The sequence below is a fragment of the Gadus macrocephalus genome, chromosome 2 (genome assembly GCF_031168955.1).
Source record: "Gadus macrocephalus chromosome 2, ASM3116895v1".
In the NCBI taxonomy this organism is placed as follows: Eukaryota; Metazoa; Chordata; class Actinopteri; order Gadiformes; family Gadidae; genus Gadus; species Gadus macrocephalus.
The window spans coordinates 6,230,263-6,248,267 of record NC_082383.1 but is presented as its reverse complement, the minus strand read 5'-3'; the positions used below and the strand labels follow the sequence as shown (position 1 = coordinate 6,248,267).

At 43.4% G+C, this 18,005-nt stretch overlaps 2 protein-coding genes across 14 annotated transcripts; both read right to left on the bottom strand.

Moving 5' to 3' along the window:
- Positions 1–3: 3 nt before the first annotated feature.
- xab2 (XPA binding protein 2) lies at positions 4–6,832 on the bottom strand. Of its 2 annotated transcripts, none has more exons than XM_060037121.1 (19): positions 6,672–6,832; positions 6,180–6,328; positions 5,668–5,791; positions 5,380–5,577; positions 4,970–5,104; positions 4,712–4,876; positions 4,346–4,490; positions 4,065–4,216; positions 3,810–3,929; positions 3,471–3,602; positions 3,233–3,364; positions 3,017–3,130; positions 2,710–2,872; positions 2,038–2,228; positions 1,636–1,758; positions 1,353–1,524; positions 1,120–1,246; positions 777–898; positions 4–682 (listed from the first exon to the last, which is right to left on the bottom strand). In XM_060037121.1, exons 1-19 carry the CDS (start codon positions 6,705–6,707, stop codon positions 621–623), a joined length of 2,562 nt encoding a protein of 853 aa, XP_059893104.1. In that variant the 5' UTR covers positions 6,708–6,832; the 3' UTR covers positions 4–620. The 2 variants fall into 2 exon arrangements, with proteins under 2 accessions (XP_059893104.1, XP_059893113.1); XM_060037130.1 differs by having other exon boundaries at positions 1,120–1,240.
- Positions 6,833–7,299: 467 nt separating this feature from the next.
- On the bottom strand, positions 7,300–17,203 carry LOC132446637 (mucin-5AC). 12 transcript variants are annotated; one of them, XM_060037023.1, is made up of 27 exons: positions 16,920–17,195; positions 16,496–16,562; positions 16,085–16,188; positions 15,829–15,966; positions 15,588–15,726; positions 15,104–15,273; positions 14,537–14,674; positions 14,096–14,255; positions 13,575–13,744; positions 12,592–12,753; positions 12,351–12,492; positions 12,241–12,263; positions 11,994–12,141; positions 11,438–11,454; positions 11,053–11,337; positions 10,526–10,667; positions 10,417–10,439; positions 10,173–10,314; positions 10,063–10,085; positions 9,687–9,971; positions 9,158–9,299; positions 9,049–9,071; positions 8,803–8,944; positions 8,570–8,715; positions 8,293–8,454; positions 8,169–8,207; positions 7,300–8,058 (listed from the first exon to the last, which is right to left on the bottom strand). In XM_060037023.1, the coding sequence occupies exons 1-27, from the start codon at positions 16,941–16,943 to the stop codon at positions 7,588–7,590; spliced, it is 3,627 nt and encodes a 1,208-aa protein (XP_059893006.1). In that variant the 5' UTR covers positions 16,944–17,195; the 3' UTR covers positions 7,300–7,587. The 12 variants fall into 12 exon arrangements, with proteins under 12 accessions (XP_059893006.1, XP_059893015.1, XP_059893026.1 ...); XM_060037032.1 differs by having other exon boundaries at positions 15,865–15,966; XM_060037043.1 differs by lacking the exon at positions 15,829–15,966 and having other exon boundaries at positions 16,920–17,193.
- Positions 17,204–18,005: the final 802 nt, after the last annotated feature.

The window sequence follows — 18,005 nt, the reverse complement described above, 5'->3', positions numbered from 1 at the left end:
TAATTCATTTTGATCAGTATATTTATTATGATTGATCTGGATCTTTCAATTATTTATAAATGTAGCCTAATTATTTAAATGTATGATTGTAAGATTACTTAAGCTCTGCATCATTCACTATGATCGAAGTGTCCCAACGGTATGACTATGCATTAAAAAACAGCCATTGATTCAAAATATATACCATTAGCCACTTGTTACCTTGCCATAGCTCCCAATTTAATGAAACTCTCCAAACAATTGAAAGTCCTCATAAATGTTTCTCTTGGATATAAGGGAATTAGACAAAGAGCACATCCATATAAATGGAACCGCTTGAAAAGCAAGTCATTGCATTATATTCGGCTTTCATCTTTTAGCTGAAGGTAAACTAGCGGTATTTAGCTGAAATATTGAGACATTGCCATCGTGTGGCCAGTGGCCATAATGTCATGTGGTATAAAATGCAGGTTCACAATATCCTGGAAATAACACCAACAAATGCAAAAACAAATGAACTACGGCAGTCTGAAACATTTACTAGGGTACAAATACATCATATTCTATTAGAATTGTAGCAGGCTGTCAAGAATTTGACAAAGCACAGTCTTCTCAGAGTACGTCTCCTCATGTTGACCCACTCAGTCTTCTTTGAGCCCTCCAAACACAGCTGTCGGGACGCTCTTCTGTTCCAGTTGCACCTCTGTGGACCGCAGAGCAAAGGGCCGTTAGTTACGACAACCAGAAGATCATAAGTGCAATGTTAAATACTGAGGCTCATTGTATTCACAGCCTACCCTCTGGGCCTTGTTCTTCCTCCCCTCCGTTCTCGTCATCGTCGTCGTCATCATCAATGTCGATCTCATCCGGGTTGGCTTGCTTGGCGAGCTGGGCCAGCTCACTGCGAGAGGTGTCACTCCTAAACATGGACATAACATCTCAGCCATTAAGCAAACGCTAACTGCAAACTTATAAGATCTGCAGCAAATCATCCCGAGTGATCGATCCCCAAAACGACTGGGAAACAAACACAAGGGTTGAATTGAAACTTAACAGTGGAGGGTTTATCAGCCACATCTGTTCAAGCACACACAAAGAAAAGACAAAAGAAAGAAAAAATAAATTAAATGCAACACCGACCTGACAAAGAGGATCTTCTCTTTGGGCTTGGCCTTGTCCTGTTCGGCCTCTGCAGCCAGCTGCTGTGCTTTCTGCTCCAGCATCTTCATGTCATCCAAGCCCAGCTGGCCCGGAGCGAGGTCTGACACTTGAGACAAAGAGTGAGAATGAGACAAAGAGCCCTGCAAAGAAATATCGGGCCTGACTCAAAACACTGAGCCGGCTGCGGTCAAGCAAGCGTAGGCTGCTCTCACCCGTTCCCGTGGAGCTGGTGGTGGCCTTCATCATCTGGGAGGACATGAAGTTGACCTGGGTGTTGTACGTGGCCTGCACACTGCGCTTGATCCTCAACATTTCCCTGATGGTGTCCTCGTTGCCGTGGCGGATCTCAAACTCCTTCCACGACTGCCAGAAACTGGCAGTGACCTGAACAAGATGGAGATATGCGTCTTGGTTTAAGTCACTGGAAAAAAGTGAGTGACACAGGGATACGAGGTGCCGACGGGAAGAGGAGAACACTGTGGTGCGTCGTCTCACCCTGGGGTCGCAGATCTGGGAGCAGTAGGAGTAGATGGCTCTCGAGCGGTCGATCTCCCCCAGTTTGCTCTCCATGTCGGCGAATCGCACACACATGTCCCTGGAGTGCTCATCTGGAAGGACCTGGACGGAAAATAACCAGATATTTGTATCTTATCTCCAATGCATAGTTTAAACATGTTAATATTCTTACAAGCATGATTTAGAAATGAAAAAACAACTCAAGTCTGTTATGTAGCAATTGAATGGTCATTGTTCTGCTGCTTATTGAGGGCTTATTAAAGTTTGTCACTATAAACTATGGCACAACGGACAACAATACAAACTGGCAGCCCTAAATAATACAAAAGCAACCAATAAGATAGAATGGTAATTAATCCCAGACTGAAAATCCGGCCATACCTCAATAGCCTTCTGGTAGATGGCCCTGGTGTAGGTGACCCCGTAGATTTCGGCGGCTCTTTTGATGTAGATGTTGAACATGGAGTGCCTCTCCCCGGTGCCCACCGCCTGCGTGGCCCGCTCATAGACGGCCATGGCATGGCGGGCCAAACCGTACTCCTCTTCCAGCTTGGCGTACAGGAGGTAGATCGCTGGAGAGCAACAACAGGATGGCAATCATTCGTTTTTGTTTTTTTACATCCTTGATTCCATTTCATTTTGTGAAATCGCAAGAAAATAAAATTTCTAAATATTTCAATTCCATTCAAAAAGCTCTGTGGCACGACTATTGTTATGAACAAAATAACCAATGCATTATTTATCTTTATTTTTTGTACTTGATGGAAGTAGGTTTTCTTTCCCTATGAGAGTTTTGTACTTTCTTAATGCATAATAATTATAAAAAAAAATACATAATTATTATCATTATGTTTTTTAAATATTGGTAGTCAAGGCGGGGCCCTATTGTTGTTAAGGCGGCCGCCTTAACCATACAGTGGTGGGGGAAACACTGCTTACTAAGCGGCATCAGAAACCATAGCTTTAAAAATTCAATACAAAACTTTAACAACTACAGAGTAATCCAGGAAAAGGCAGATGGTTTTGTTTTCCGGGAAAAGAAGCACTACTTACTCTTTGCGAACTTGGCAGGACAGCCATCCAGAGCCTGCTCGAACAGGTCCCTCGCTCTCTCCAGCTTCTTGCCCCCATAGCGATCGATGAACTTGGTGAGGTACGTGTTCCAGATGTCGTACACGTTGGGCCATCGGAAGAGCGCAATGCCTCGTTCATACGCCTACATTCACAAAAATATAAAAATAAATAAATACAAATGTTGAAAGTGTCTCGGGTTAAGAATCGCTTTCGCAGGATAACATCAGACCTGTGTAGAAGAAAGAAAACAGCTGTGCGCATCGGTGAAGTTTGAATATCTTATTACCTTGAAGCTCTCCTCAAAGTAGTTGTGCTCTTCCAGGAACATGGCGTAGTTGATGATGATTTGTGGCGTGGCGATGCGGAGGTCGATTATGCGGTCGTACACTGCCTTTGTAGACTGAGAATAACACAGGAGGGGAAGAAAAGCAATTTGCTCAGAGATTTTCCCAAAATATCCATATAAAAAAATAAATAAAAAATAAAATAAAGCTATTCATACCTGGAAAGTTCCCAGGCTCTCCTCAAGGTCGGCCAACATAGACCAGACCTTCAAGGACTTGAAGACTCTGTTCTGGACGGGCTCGGACACATCAAAGTACTCTGCCTTCTTGGCCGGTATAGCCGTTGCTTTCTGTTAGCCATGGAATGATACCAAAAGAAGACAATGGTTAAATATCTTAACTCTATGGAGGAAACAACACATCCATATCAAGGTAAAAGAACCCACTGTGGCTCACCCTTAAGATGCGAAGCGCCTGCTCGTAGTTCTCGTGTCGCAGCTCCATCTCTCCGTACTCGCACCAGACCCCCGAGAGGTCGTCCACTTGTTTGAAGGTCACCTTGGTGGCCTTCTCAAAGATCGTCCTGGCCTGGAGGATGAAGTAGGAGGTCAACAACATAGGAACAAAGAAAGGAGGAACCGACGGAAGCAGAATTGAGTCACAGTAAATTATCTGAGATCATAATGAACCATCTGGTGGTGGTCGTTTACGTCATCATAATGGAAACGATGGAAGCAGAATTGAGTCACAGCAAACAATCAGATTAAAATGAACGATCTGGTGGTGGGCGTTTACATCGTCCAGCTGCTCGTTTTCCTCGTAGAACTTGGCGAAGGAGACCCAGAGGGAGTGGGGCTTCCCCGTGGCCTTCAGGGGGTCCACAGTCTGCACCGCCTCCGTGTACGTGTTGATGATCTGTCGACCACACGGAAATGCACAATGTATTCATGACATGCTTGTGACACACACACTTTTTCTTAGAGTTTAAGACTGGGATTGATTGTTTCTAGGCCTATCTTTTGTTTTTCACATGAAGGCAGTATAATGTACCTGTCGCGGATTGCCCTCGTACAGCTTGACCCTTTTGTGCCACTCGTGGACGTTGTGGGGGTTCTGCCGCAGCAGGACACTGTTCAACAGGAGCGGCCGTCTGGCTATCAGCTGCTCGAAGCGGGCCAGCCTGAGCTCCAGGTCAACGTCATCTGGAAGAGGCAGAGTAAAGATACACAAGTCAATTCAAGCGGTTAAAAAAAAACATACAAAATGTAGAGTAAATGATTATACTTTGTAATAATATCACAACGAAAATAAAAAAAATAGGCTCCACACACCGTCTTCATCCTGGCCCATTTCAGACGTGGTCTCCATTTTGGCGGCGATCATGCTCTCCTCGAACTGGGCGTAGCTGTCGAACACCTGGGTGAAGTCCCTTACCGTCACCACTGTCAGGATAGCTTCCTCGTACACATCACGGGCCTGAGGGTAAAACCAGACGTGTATCATTATCGTATCATTTAAACCCTTTACCATGACACTGCAGCCATCTCTTTTTTTTGCACAAAATCGTATTCCCTCGTCCCCAAGTTGATGGGTTTAGTGCTATGTTAAACACAAAAGAAAAGTCAAGGATGGAGTTCGACTGCGGTTCAAAAGGTAGCCTTGAAGCAAACCAAAACTTAGCACAACAAAAAGCATACCTTCTCAAAGTGGCCGCTGCGGATGTAGTAGTCAGCTAAGGAGCACCAGAGTTTCCCCAGCTGGTCTGTGAAGCGGGTCAGGCCTCCTCGTATGATGGCCCCGACCTTCAGCGACTTCACTTTGTCAGGGTTCTGGGAGATCAGGTCACACAACTCATGCCACAACTGTCAGGGAAGAAAACCAGAAAACGACAGGATTAGGAAAAGTTCTCTCAGCAATACAATAGCAATATGGGGGTATAGGGAGTCAACTCCCACCTGGTAGTTGGACTTCCCCTCCTTGGACACAAAGTTCTCATCGTTGACGATGGCGGCGAGGCGCACGGCCGCCTCGTCCAGGCGACCGATGGAGCGCAGGTAGTCGATGTACTCCTCTGCGTTTTCTGGAGAGAGCTGCACACCACACATTAACCACTTAGCACATCATACTGACCAATTTAAAAAATCTTGTATTAAGACATTTTACATTGAATGGAAAGCAAAAGACTGTACAATTTTAAGTTTTAATGGTAGCACAATATTGAGTATACTGATGTATGTAATGATGTATTTGTGTCATGTCTACACCACCTACGACTGGTTTAGTGTACTTTTGTTTTTCATTTATTTTTGCATTACAGTCGCGGAAGGCTTGAGTTCAAACCCTTCTTTCGGAACAACTGCCTTACCTTTAGGTATCGGCGGTAGACCCGGATGGCCGTCTCGGGCAGTGGGAGCTTCCGTGCATAGCGAAGGTAGAGGGGCCAGATACGTGGATGTTGTGTAACGGGGAGTGCTCGGAGGGCCCGGTCAAATGACCTTCGACTTTTGGTGATTTTAGACTGACCCACCAAGAACTGGCAGTAATCAAGCCATATACGAGGCATCTATTAGTGGGAAAGACAAAAATATATATATCAAAATATTTCTAATGAATCTTCAGCATTTTCATTTGTTTTTTAAGTTTAGACGGTCACCTTATGCATGAACACCAGGGCCCTTTCATGGCAGTTGTTGACCTCCTCAAAAACCGTCTCTGTAATACATTTCCCCTTTACTTGCTTCCGCCTTTCTCTCAGGTAGTTGTACCAAAGCTTGTAACTGTAGAAAAGGTTGATGAACGGAGAAACGATAATACAGAATGTAAACAATTATTTTCAGACTTAAAATAAAATTAATTTTCTAGGAAATTCTAATAGATAGGCCACAACCATTGCCTGATAGGTCCCTCTTGTAAAACACAATCTTTGAATACGTCTTTTTTAAATGACAGTGAGCACATTATACGAGACTGTTGGCTCCTGTGCGAATACATAACTATTTGACCAATAATAAAAGGTTCCGGATTATGTTTAACCAATTAAATAGCCACACGGTTATTTAGGAAGTGCAGAAATGTTCCTCGGGAAATAATAGAGTCCTTTCATGCCATTTCTAATACATTTGTATGACATGTGTAACGCATTAGAGCATCAAAGCAACACCATACCTGCCAGGTAGCTCTTTCAGAGCCCGCTCGTATATCATATTGAGTGTAGCCTTGGGTCCATTCTGTTTGAACTCGATGTATCGCATCCAACACTTGACTGAATAAGGGTTCCTGATGATCTCCTCTTCATAAGGTAGGTCATCGTCCTCCTGTTTGGACAAACACCATAGTGTTTTCTAACGTTGTGATACATCCAGTGAGCTAGCACGCTACTAGCCTTTCGTTCACAGTATATGAATACGCTATGGACACTTTGTTATGCTAGATGTAATTTAATGCAAGATAAGTGATATCTGAAACGCGATTATGATGAATAATGCGTTTATTGTGCAAAACGAATGTAAAACGAGTTTAATAGTGCCCCCAACTTCAGCTAACGTTGAGCTAAACACAGACAACTAAGAAACGATTGCGTTTGTTTGTCGAATGTTGGTTTTAAAAAATACTGAAGCTAGTCTATCACTGGGTATGCAAGAAATAAAGTGAACTTACAAAGAGGACATCAGTTGGTCCATCTGCTGAAGGCATTTTGCCTTGAAGTTGTTAAACAAAAATCCGAACGTTAGCTTTAAAACTTCAACCAACGTGAGGGAAACGGACAGCTCTTCTTCTTTCGTTTTGAGCGGGGACCATCTTACTGGGTAAGGCTGCATTACCCCCACCTACTGGGCCAAATTGTTTTAAACATCATAATGTTATTATTATTCATTCACAATTATTATATGTAATAAATGTAATATTTATTTTATTATTATTTTAATGACAAAGCATTGATAGCAGTGCAACATGCACATTGCTTTATCTGGATGTGGTACAGATTCCTTGCCTTCTTGTTGCTCCATGTATGCTGCCATCTATTTGTTTTACTGGACACAAACACTTTCTTAATGATTCCTACATTCACATTCACTCTATTTTCAGTTTAGCTATAGTATCAGCACCCTTGTTAATAATATGTTGGCACCCAGATGACTTTAGTTAATCAAAACCGTTTGTAGTGGAAAACTATTGGAAAACTTCCAAAATACCAGTATGCTTTTCTATATTTTTAACTGGTCTACCAAATCATTAGCTTAATTAATTTGTTTTAAGGTATTATATTTCTACAAAAAAAAGAATAGCAGATGCAATATCTATTTATTTTTGTTTCATTATATTGGTAATAGGGTTTAAGTTCAGTTTATACAATTTATAGAAGACAAAAATACCAAATCTTACACAATGAGCAAAATCACAAAATACATTTCTAAGCATGGAAAAAAATCAGTCTTTGTTTGCATACTTAACACAACTACTTCAATTACAAATTACAACAATTACAAATAAAGGATAATTCGAAAGCCAAAAAAACTACAAGAGCCTTTCTCCGCTGTTGACCTTCCTTTTACTGGTGGCCATTGAAAGTGAATCACCTCTTCCTGCCACAATCCTTCTTATCTTTTCTCCCGTTTCCTTTATCACTGCCTTTTCCTTGCTCCACCTTCCTTTTCCCCTGAGCGGCTTCCCCTTTTCCTTTAACCCCTCCCTGTCCTAGCCCAATCTGTAGATGGGCGGCGTGGACCCTCTCAATGAGGGAGAAATAGTCATCATCTGGGCTGATGGTGTTGATTGGCTTCCTCTGTTCATTCTGATGAGAGCCGGTGGCCTGAGGTTGGTGCTTATGGGAGACCCCTGGGTGAGGGGAAGATGGTCTTGAGCGGCTTGCATGGTTTGGGGGGGCGAGTCTGGGCTCACTGGTCTCCTTTGGAACCAAGTTGAGGTTGAGGGAAAGGGGTCTGCCAGGACGTGGGCTCAAGGGTACAACGATCTTATCTCCTGGGGCTCCAAGAGTGAGGAAGACCTCCGGGAACTCACACGGTAGGTCGCTGTTCTCGTTGCCCTTTAAAAGATTCAGAAGTAAAAGCAGATTTGTCAGTGAGTGTCTTGATTTTCTTAAAAATCGGATTAACAAATCATTTAAACTATCAATAATAAGTGATATCAACTGACCGGTTGTTGTGTGAAGCTCATGGATACCGTAACTGTAACCTGGAAAAGAAGGCCAAGCATAGACAAATTAAATGAATTACTCGAAAAATATTTAAGAAGATTTGTATTTAAGAAGAGAGTTTACTTTTCCCGGCGAATTTATCTTCTGACATTCTGAGCCTGGGCTGAAAGAGGCAGATAGGTCATAACATGACTCAGTTCGTCTGGATGGAGAAGCAGGCCTGGAAAGGGCCTTACGTAATGTCACCGGTGTCCCCTCACTCAGAAGAATTTGGGGTGGAGGACCCTATCAGAAGAAAAACAACAAACAATACACAAGCTGTAGAGGCCCGTTTGCACTGAAAATATTATGAAGGATTTATAAGACAACCGTTCACACATGTCACAAGTCCGTGACCTACCTGGCCTTCAGCTCTTGCCGTGCCACTGCCTTTCGGCTTTGACGATCCGCCGATCCCTGGCAAGGAGGGAAGCGTAATGCGCTGATCGTCCAGCCTCCGGCCTTGACTGCGGGCAAGGCTTTTAAAGAGCATGTCTGTGTCTGTATCTGTAATGCAGGAATAAGGGGTAGTCTAGTGAAAGGATGGACCAGCAGAAACCATAATTTAACACGTGGTGCCTGAGTTACCCTGACCTGTGAGGGCAGGACTTGCGGGGCAGTCTTTTGGCAAATTTTGTGTGCTACTGCTAGGCGTTAAAGTACATCGCTGGTCATCCATGCGTTCACGATGGACATGATTCATCATGGCAAAGAAGCTGTCTTGCTCAGCTGTTGCCTAATAAATAAAAGATAACAACATTTATTTGGCCTTGCTTTTTTTCACATCAATTGAAGGGTTTGAATGTTCGATCAAAATCAATGTAATGGAACATGTCTAACCTGTTGGGTATCTGGGCTTGTACCTGTAAAGCAGGGTTAAAGGATAGTTAATGAAACTACAGACCGACAGAAACCATAACTGAACATGTGTGACCTGAGTTACTCTGACCTTTGAGAGCAGGACTTGCAGGGCGGTCTCTGGCCAAATTTTGTGTGCTACTGCTAGGCGTCAAAGAACATCGCTGGTCGTCCATGCGTTCGCGATGGACATGATTCATCATGGCAAAGAAGCTGTCTTGGTCAGCTGATGTCTGAGAAATATAAGATAACAACATTTCCAGTATGCACTTATCCCTTCTAATTCATTATTCTCTCTGCTCTAGCGTGTTGCGGGGTGACTGCTACTGGATGCCTGGACCCTCCTTTAGGTTAACCGGCCTGGAAGGAGTGATTCCCCACTCTACGTTTCTCCCTAAGATTTCTTCCTTGGTAATTAAAGGACTTTTTTCTTGCCCTCTTGGGGGCTAGGCTCAGGGGCGTGTCATCAATATTTGGCTTGTTAGCCCTTTAAGACTAGCAGTGATTAAGGGCTATACAAATACAATTTAATTTTATTGCATTTGTATGGCCTTGCTTTCCTACATCATTCAAGGGTTGGAACGTTTGATCCAAATTAATCATAATGGCACATGTCTAACCTGTTGGGCATCTGGGATAGGGGTACAAGAGGCCGACCTCTCGCGAGGTCTATCTTTGCAGTCAGTCAGATTGGAGCCAAGAGAACTCTTCTGGCCAGATGGGTTGCTTTTATTTTGAGCGACGTTTGGCGCAGAACCTTTCTGTTGAAGGGCAGGACTTGCCGGGCGGTCTCCGGCCAAATTTTGTGTGCTACTGCTAGGCGTCAAAGAACATCGCTGGTCGTCCAGGCGTTCACGATGGACATGATTCATCATGGCAAAGAAGCTGTCTTGCTCAGCTGTTGCCTGAGAAATACAAGATAACATTTGTATAGCCTACATCGTTTCAAGGTTTGGAAAGTTTGATAAAAATCAATCGTAATGGAAAATGTCTAACCTGTTGGGCATCTGGGCCTGTACCTGTAAAGCCGGGTTAAAGGATCGTTTAGTGAAAGGATAGTCCAACAGAAACCATAACTGAACATGTGTGACCTGAGTTGCTCTGACCTTTGAGGACAGGACTTGCCGGGCGGTCTCTGGCCAAATTCTGTGTGCTACTGCTAGGCGTCAAAGAACATCGCTGGTCGTCCATGCGTTCACGATGGACATGATTCATCATGGCAAAGAAGCTGTCTTGCTCAGCTGGTGTCTGAGAAATAAAAGATGAAAACATTTGTATTGCTGTACTTTTCTGGAACAATTGAAGGGATGGAAAGTTTGATCAAAATCAATGTAATGGAACATGTCTAACCTGTTGGGTATCTGGGCCTGTACCTGTAAAGCAGGGTTAAAGGATAGTTAATGAAAGGGCAGACCGACAGAAACCGTAACTGAACATGTGTGACCTGAGTTACTCTGACCTTTGAGAGCAGGACTTGCAGGGCGGTCTCTGGCCAAATTCTGTGTGCTACTGCTAGGCGTCAAAGAACATCGCTGGTCGTCCATGCGTTCACGATGGACATGATTCATCATGGCAAAGAAGCCGTCTTGGTCAGCTGATGTCTGAGAAATATAAGATAACAACATTTCCAGTATGCACTTATCCCTTCTAATTAATTATTCTCTCTGCTCTAGCGTGTTGCGGTGACTGCTACTGGATGCCTGGACCCTCCTTTAGGTTAACCGGCCTGGAAGGAGTGATTCCCCATTCTACGTTTCTCCCTAAGATTTCTTCCTTGGTAATTAAAGGACTTTTTTCTTGCCCTCTTGGGGGCTAGGCTCAGGGGGGTGTCATCAATATTTGGCTTGTTAGCCCTTTAAGACTAGCAGTGATTAAGGGCTATACAAATACAAATTAATTTTATTGCATTTGTATGGCCTTGCTTTCCTACATCATTCAAGGGTTGGAAAGTTTGATCCAAATGAATCATAATGGCACATGTCTAACCTGTTGGGCATCTGGGATAGGGGTACAAGAGGCCGACCTCTCGCGAGGTCTATCTTTGCAGTCAGTCAGATTGGAGCCAAGAGAACTCTGCTGGCCAGATGGGTTGCTTTTATTTTGGACGACGTTTGGCGCAGAACCTTTCTGTTGAAGGGCAGGACTTGCCGGGTGGTCTCTGGCCAAATTCTGTGTGCTACTGCTAGGCGTCAAAGAACATCGCTGGTCGTCCAGGCGTTCACGATGGACATGATTCATCATGGCAAAGAAGCTTTCTTGCTCAGCTGTTGCCTATGAAATAAAAGATAACATTTGTATGGCTGTACTTTTCTAAATCAATTGAAGGGTTGGAAAGTTTGATCCAAAACAATTGTAATGGAACATGTCTAACCTTTTGGGCATCTGGGCCTGTAACAGTAAAGCAGGGTTAAAGGATAGTTTAGTGAAAGGATAGACCGATAGAAACCATAACTTAAAGGTGACATTATACCACCAGGTGTGAGTATGTTTAGCCGTTACAAGCCGTTTTGAAAATTACAATTACAATTAGGTCATTTAGCAGACGCTTTTATCCAAAGCAACTTACATCGGTTAATACACACATTGACACACCGACGGCAGAGCCAACCATGCCGAGGACAGCCAGCTCGTCAGGAGCAGTTAGGGTTAAGTGTCTTGCTCAGGGACACATCAACACAGCTCGGAAAATCGTCCTCTTCTGACATCACAAGTGGGCGTGTCAACCTAGATGTAAGAAGGATAGATCAGTCTACCAGAACACCAAGTGGACTGTAGCAAACGTTGCTCATATATCCGTCATACATCTAGATGGACATGCCCACTTGTGATGTCAGAAGAGGCAGATTTTCAAAAAGGCTTGTAACGGCTAATCACACTCACAACTGGTGGTATAATATGTCACCTTTAACACGTGGTACCTGAGTTACTCTGACCTTTGAGGACAGGACTTGCCGGGCTGTCTCTGGACAAATTCTGTATGCTACTGCTCGGCGTCAAAGTACATCGCTGGTCATCCATGCGTTCACGATGGACATGATTCATCATGGCAAAGAAGCTGTCTTGCTCAGCTGTTGCCTGAGAAATTAAAGATAACATCTGAATGGCCTTTCCTTTTTAGATTAATTCAACGGTTGGAAAGTTTGATCAAAATCATCATAATTGAACAGTTCTAACCTGTTGGGCATCTGGGCTTGTACCTGTAATGCAGGGTTAAGGGGTAGTTTAGTGAAAGGATAGACTGACAGAAACCATAACTTAACACGTGGTGCCTGAGTTACTCTGACCTTTGAGGGCAGGACTTGCCGGGCGGTCTCTTGTCACATTTTGTGTGCTACTGCTAGGTGTCAAAGAACATCGCTGGTCGTCCATGCGTTCACGATGGACATGATTCATCATGGCAAAGAAGCTGTCTTGATCAGCTGTTGTCTGAGAAATAAAAGATAACATTTGTATGGCCTTGATTTTCAACATCAATTCAAGGGTTGGAAAGTTTATCCATATCTTTTGTAATGGAACATGTCTAACCTGTTTGGCATCTGGGATAGGGCTAAAAGAGGCCGACCTCTTGGGAGGTTTATCTTTGCAGTCAGTCAGATTGGAGCCGAGAGAACTCTGCTGGCCAGATCGGTTGCCTGTATTTTGGAAGATGTTTGGCGCAGAACATCTCTGTTCGTCCATCCTGGAACCCTGGATGGGAAAAACAGGACCTCATTTTCAGAACATCGGCACTTGACAAACTAACAAATTGATTCCATTCAATTTGAAGAACTGAATTGAACCGCTAGAACAGTGGTTTGCGACCTTTGACTTTGGGTGTAACAAAGATGACATTGTCATCAAGACCGTTAAAGGACCACCTAACATGCAAACTGTAAGAATTTTATGAATCCACATGCAGTGGGTGAACAAAGAGTGCAAGCGCCCCCTATACACAATAAATAGTTCAAGATGGCCATGGCCAGTGGGAAATAGTGGAAAGAAAAAGTCAGCAACACCGATCAGGCTCCCAGTGTGTTTATTTAGCATACACAAACTATCACAAAACATCACCGGAAAACATTACAATGGAAAACATATGATGAAATACACAAAGATGAACTAATATCATTTATAATAACATGCCATAATACTATATATACACTGAACAATGGTTATTATATATTTACTTTCAATTAACTATTACTTTTTCTTCTACTGTAAATGTGTATTTAAAAAAAAAAAGATAGTCCCACCGAGCGCATACAGTACCCCAGTGAACCACAGGTGGAAAAACACTGCCCTCAAATAAACTTTCACCATGTATTCAATGTAACGTATTACATTCTCCATGTGCGGACCGTTCCCAACCGAAGTCTTCCTTGGTTTGAGGCGTCAATACAACCTTCAGTCGTTTATGACATAATGCTTCAGAGCCTAATAACGCTTCCATTGCCGCAGACAGTTTTTGGGGAGACCCGACAAAGTCATTGCTGTCTTACTGTGAGGGTTCGTGGAGGGATCGGACCAACCTGGACTTTGGAGACCATGTACAACATTTGGCTGGAACCAGTTGCTTCAGCGGACGACGTGGTTCCTCCGTTTCGTATCCCGGGTAGAGACGGAAGAGTCACTCGCTGGTCGTCCAGTCTTCTGCCTTGAGTGTTGGACAAGAGACTGAAAAATCTTTCGGAATCAGGCCCTGGCAGCAAAGGACAAACAAGCACAAGAGTTGTTTTTCATTCATCAACTGAGTTATCAGTTGATGAATGGACGTGGTTATTAAAACCAGGGTTGGCAATTAAAGTTCAAAACCATTATTTAGCTTTATCATAAATATATTCTCAGGAAAAATGCAGTCCACCAGAGAAAAATAGAGAAGTATGCAATGTACAAAGGACATGGCCATTATCAAATAGCAGAGACGGTACTATTTTTGCCAAATGCCCACTATCCTAGTTTCTAATCTATCGGCTCAATTGATTGGATGAATTGATAACATTATTGTTAAAAGAACAAGTAAACCCAAGCCGTAAACACCAAAACGGCCTACCTGTGGGTACAGTGCTTTTGGGGGCCTTGGTTCCGGTGTGTCTTGGGGTAGAATTGGCGCTCTTGCTGGGGTTCAACACACAGCGCTGCTCCTCCATCCTCCCATGTGAGGCATGGCTCATCATGCGGAGGAACTTGTCCTGGTCCACCTCCACCATGGGCTGGATAGAGAAAGAGAGGGGAAATGCTGCCTTAATGTTTGTATCTAATGTTTTTACTGTTAAAAGTGGTTTATCTACAGAAATTCACACTTGACTCATTTGAACACAGCCAAATCCCAATTTTTATTGAAAAATTGGCGCTCTTGCTGTTAGAAATTGGCACAACTTTCAAGAGCTTTTATTTTGACACATCTACCTGATTGTAATTACATACTGAGCGCCCTCCATTCTCCAAGGGATATCAATTAACACTTAGAAGGAGAAGGCTCCTAGGATCGTACCTCCTGACTCTCTGGGTCCTTGGTCTTGGCTCTCTCCAGGTCTGAGCCAGGGCTGAAGGAGGCTGACCGAGTTGGTGCTGCTGTATCCAGGGTCTGAATCTGGGGTAGGGAGCATCTCTGCTCTTCCATCCTGGAACCCTAAAAGTGATGAGATGCTTTACAACACGGCAAGCATGTGTGAAGCGGGTTGCAATTTACAATGCAAACTATGATGCTTATTTATGAACCGAGGAAATTTGTGGGGTTATGAAATGTACATAAAAGACACTATGTATCTGTCTAGATGCTTTTTCTAAATTCTTCTTATTTTTGTATGTTTATCTTAATGTTGACATTCTCCTTGATATTGATATAATACCGAGCAAATAAAATGTATTTATAGATAGATATAAATGAATAGATAAACAAGACTTTGGCCCAATCCCATTTCTACCCCTTACCCCTTCCCCTTACCCCTCCCCCTTGTTTTGAAGGGGTAAGGGGAAGGGGTAAGGGGAAGGCGTAAGGGGAAGGGGTAAGGGGAAGGGGTAAGGGGTAGAAATTGGAGTAGGCCTAAGAGAGACTCACTTGCACTTTGGAGACCATGTAGCATAGGTAACTTGATTCGCCTGCGGCTCCAGACGTTGTGGGCTTTTCATCCTCTGTCGCGGGTAGTGAAGGAAGAGTTGCCCGCTGGTCGTCCAGCCGTTGGGCCTGAGTATTAGCCAGTAGGTTGAACAACTTGTCTGAATCAGGCCCTAGAAGTACCGGTGAACACATAGAAGTAGGAACACTATTCATTCATATTTAGTCATTGAGAAGATGCTTTATCCAAAGGGTTTTTTCTTTAGATATGTCATTAATGAACAGGTATGGCTGCAGCATCTTGTTAGGGATGCCCTACAGATAGGGAGGCCCTACATCAAAGATCGAACCCAGAACCTTTTACTACCAGAGTCTATGAGTTGTTATACTGTTTAACTCCCAGTATAGTGACTGGACTACCCCCCCCCCCCCCCACACACACACACACACACACACACACACACAATTTGTACACCAAAGAAATTACCTGTAGGTGGAATAGTTGTGCTTGGCTTTCCCTCTGCTTGTTTGGCTCGTGGAGATGGGCTCTTACTGGGATCAACGCCTCCCCGCTGCCCTTGGCTCATCCCAGTCCTGCTTGTATCCTGATCCACGTCAGTGGCCACCTACGTCACAAACGACAGCGACGTATTTACACCCTTTCTCCTGCTAGCGCCACTGCTTTTCCGACGCTCTTGAGGAAACCAGACTACAATGACATTGGTGACCTGGGCGGGACAGTGTTGAGGTGTGTTACTCTGTACAGGGTCGCCTGATGCAGACAGCTCTCTCCTGGCGGTGTCTGGAGTGCTCTCGGTCAGAATGATGTGAGGTGTTGAGCACCTCTGATTATTTGAGGCAGGTGTCTGAGTAAACATTTTTCAAAAAAAGACATCGGAAGATTAGGGGTAACTGGAAGACTGTTGCACATTCTTCCAGTTATCCAGCTATGGGAGCCATCTATTGTGCGGGCTTGTCTGGTACCTGGCGGCTGAAGCCGGGCAGCGTGGCAAGCGTAACTCGCTGGTCGTCCAGGCGCTGACCCTGGGCGCTGGCCAGGGTGTGGAAGAAGTCATCGTTAGTTGCACCTGTGTGGCGGGAAGCAGACAGTTATCTGGATGACATGAGAAGGCCAATGACTAGGTTCAAAGAACTAAAAACCTATGCTAAAATGTACAAAAATAATCCTTCATTCCTCATGCATTAACCAGGTTAATATGTTTTTCTTATGATCCAGTCTGCGTTATCAATGGTTTATTTAAACCTACAAGTTGAATCATTTATTTCATTTTGCAAAGGTAAACTACTTGAACAAAGGTAGGGAAATATTTTCCAGCCTTGATTACAGAGAACACAATGCAGTGAGATGTCTGTCTGAGAGAAGCCGATCCTGACCTGTAGTTGTTGTAGTTCTTCTCTGGGCGGGGTCGGAGGGGAGAATCTGCTCTGGTCCAGGGGTTCCCTGCGGATCAAAATAAAAAAACTCCAAAGACGTCCATAGACCAGCAAAGAACGGGGGGCCCCAATTGATCCAATTGAATATTATTGAAATAAGTCATTTGTAATGTTTCATTTTTTATTTACGGTATATTTTGGAATTGAAACATATATTACCTAACACAACACTTTTGTGGTTTGAATCTCAACATAATTAATTTTATTCCAAGGAAACATTATGAAATGTCTGTCAAAAGGTCACAGTCACCTTTTGGAATGGTTGGCATGTGATGGTTGGCAATGACATGGTAATGGTTTCATCACTAAACAATATGGGTCTGTATACAACAGTAACATTTAATGTAATAATTTCACACCATACCAGAGGGTTCCGCTTAGCAGCCATCCTTGTCTCCACTCGAACTGCAGTAATCACTCAAAAACAATGTACGTCCAAAAAAGGCAGCCACACATTTGTTCCTTGTTTACTCAACAATTGGTAAAATCAAGTCTTGTCTGCACAATTTGCATTCAGTTACTGAACAGAAAAGTCATTGTAAATCCAGTGGAGAGAAAGATGGTAGTGTTTGGATTTTTCTTCAGATGTAAACTGGCCATAGCTTTGGAGGATGCTTTTAAACAGTCCTGAGCCCTAACATTCAACCTGTTGCCATTAAGACCACAGGCGTTCTGTAATCCCAGATGAAAACATAATCCTCAAATGGAATGGGATGATCTTTTTCTGTTTGTGCTACGCCTGCACTGGAGCTAACGCTGTACTTAAGAGTAGGCCTACAAGCAGAAAATATTGTGGAACGTAATGGTGTGTAAATAATTAATGCATGAAACATTATAAACATGAAGTAATCCTCTTATGTCAACCTACAGTATCAAACTATGACATTGAGGTCAAAGCCCCATATCAAAAATTCTACAAGAGTGCATAGATTAGGATCACTCTCCCACAGGTCCTGCATCATATACTAACATATCCACTATGATGCCTCACTTTCAGTTGAAATAATCTCATGGGGAGATTTCTGAGGTTAGGGTTAGGGTTACGGTCTATATGATACACTGTAGAAGACATGGGTATATACTAGAAATTCAGAGAATCAAATGCAAATATAACCGCAAGCGATGATCCGAGCAAAATTAAAAGTCAAGAACACACTAATGGAAGATATATAAATATGACATATAATAATGAAAGAAAGATTTTAATGAAGATGTTCCACTTAATGCAATACTGTGCCTCGGCTTTCAGGTGAGCTGCAAAGCAATGGCCGAATGTCATGTTCAGCATGCCATAATCGGGATTAAAACTCTCAACCTAAGGATCACCTGTACAAGGCATTATCCCATTGAGCCACTGATAAACCTGAACTGCAGCCTCATTCACATGGTCAAAATGTCTATTGATAAGCATACAACATCCAGAAAACTGCAAGCAGACATTTCTCAAGTG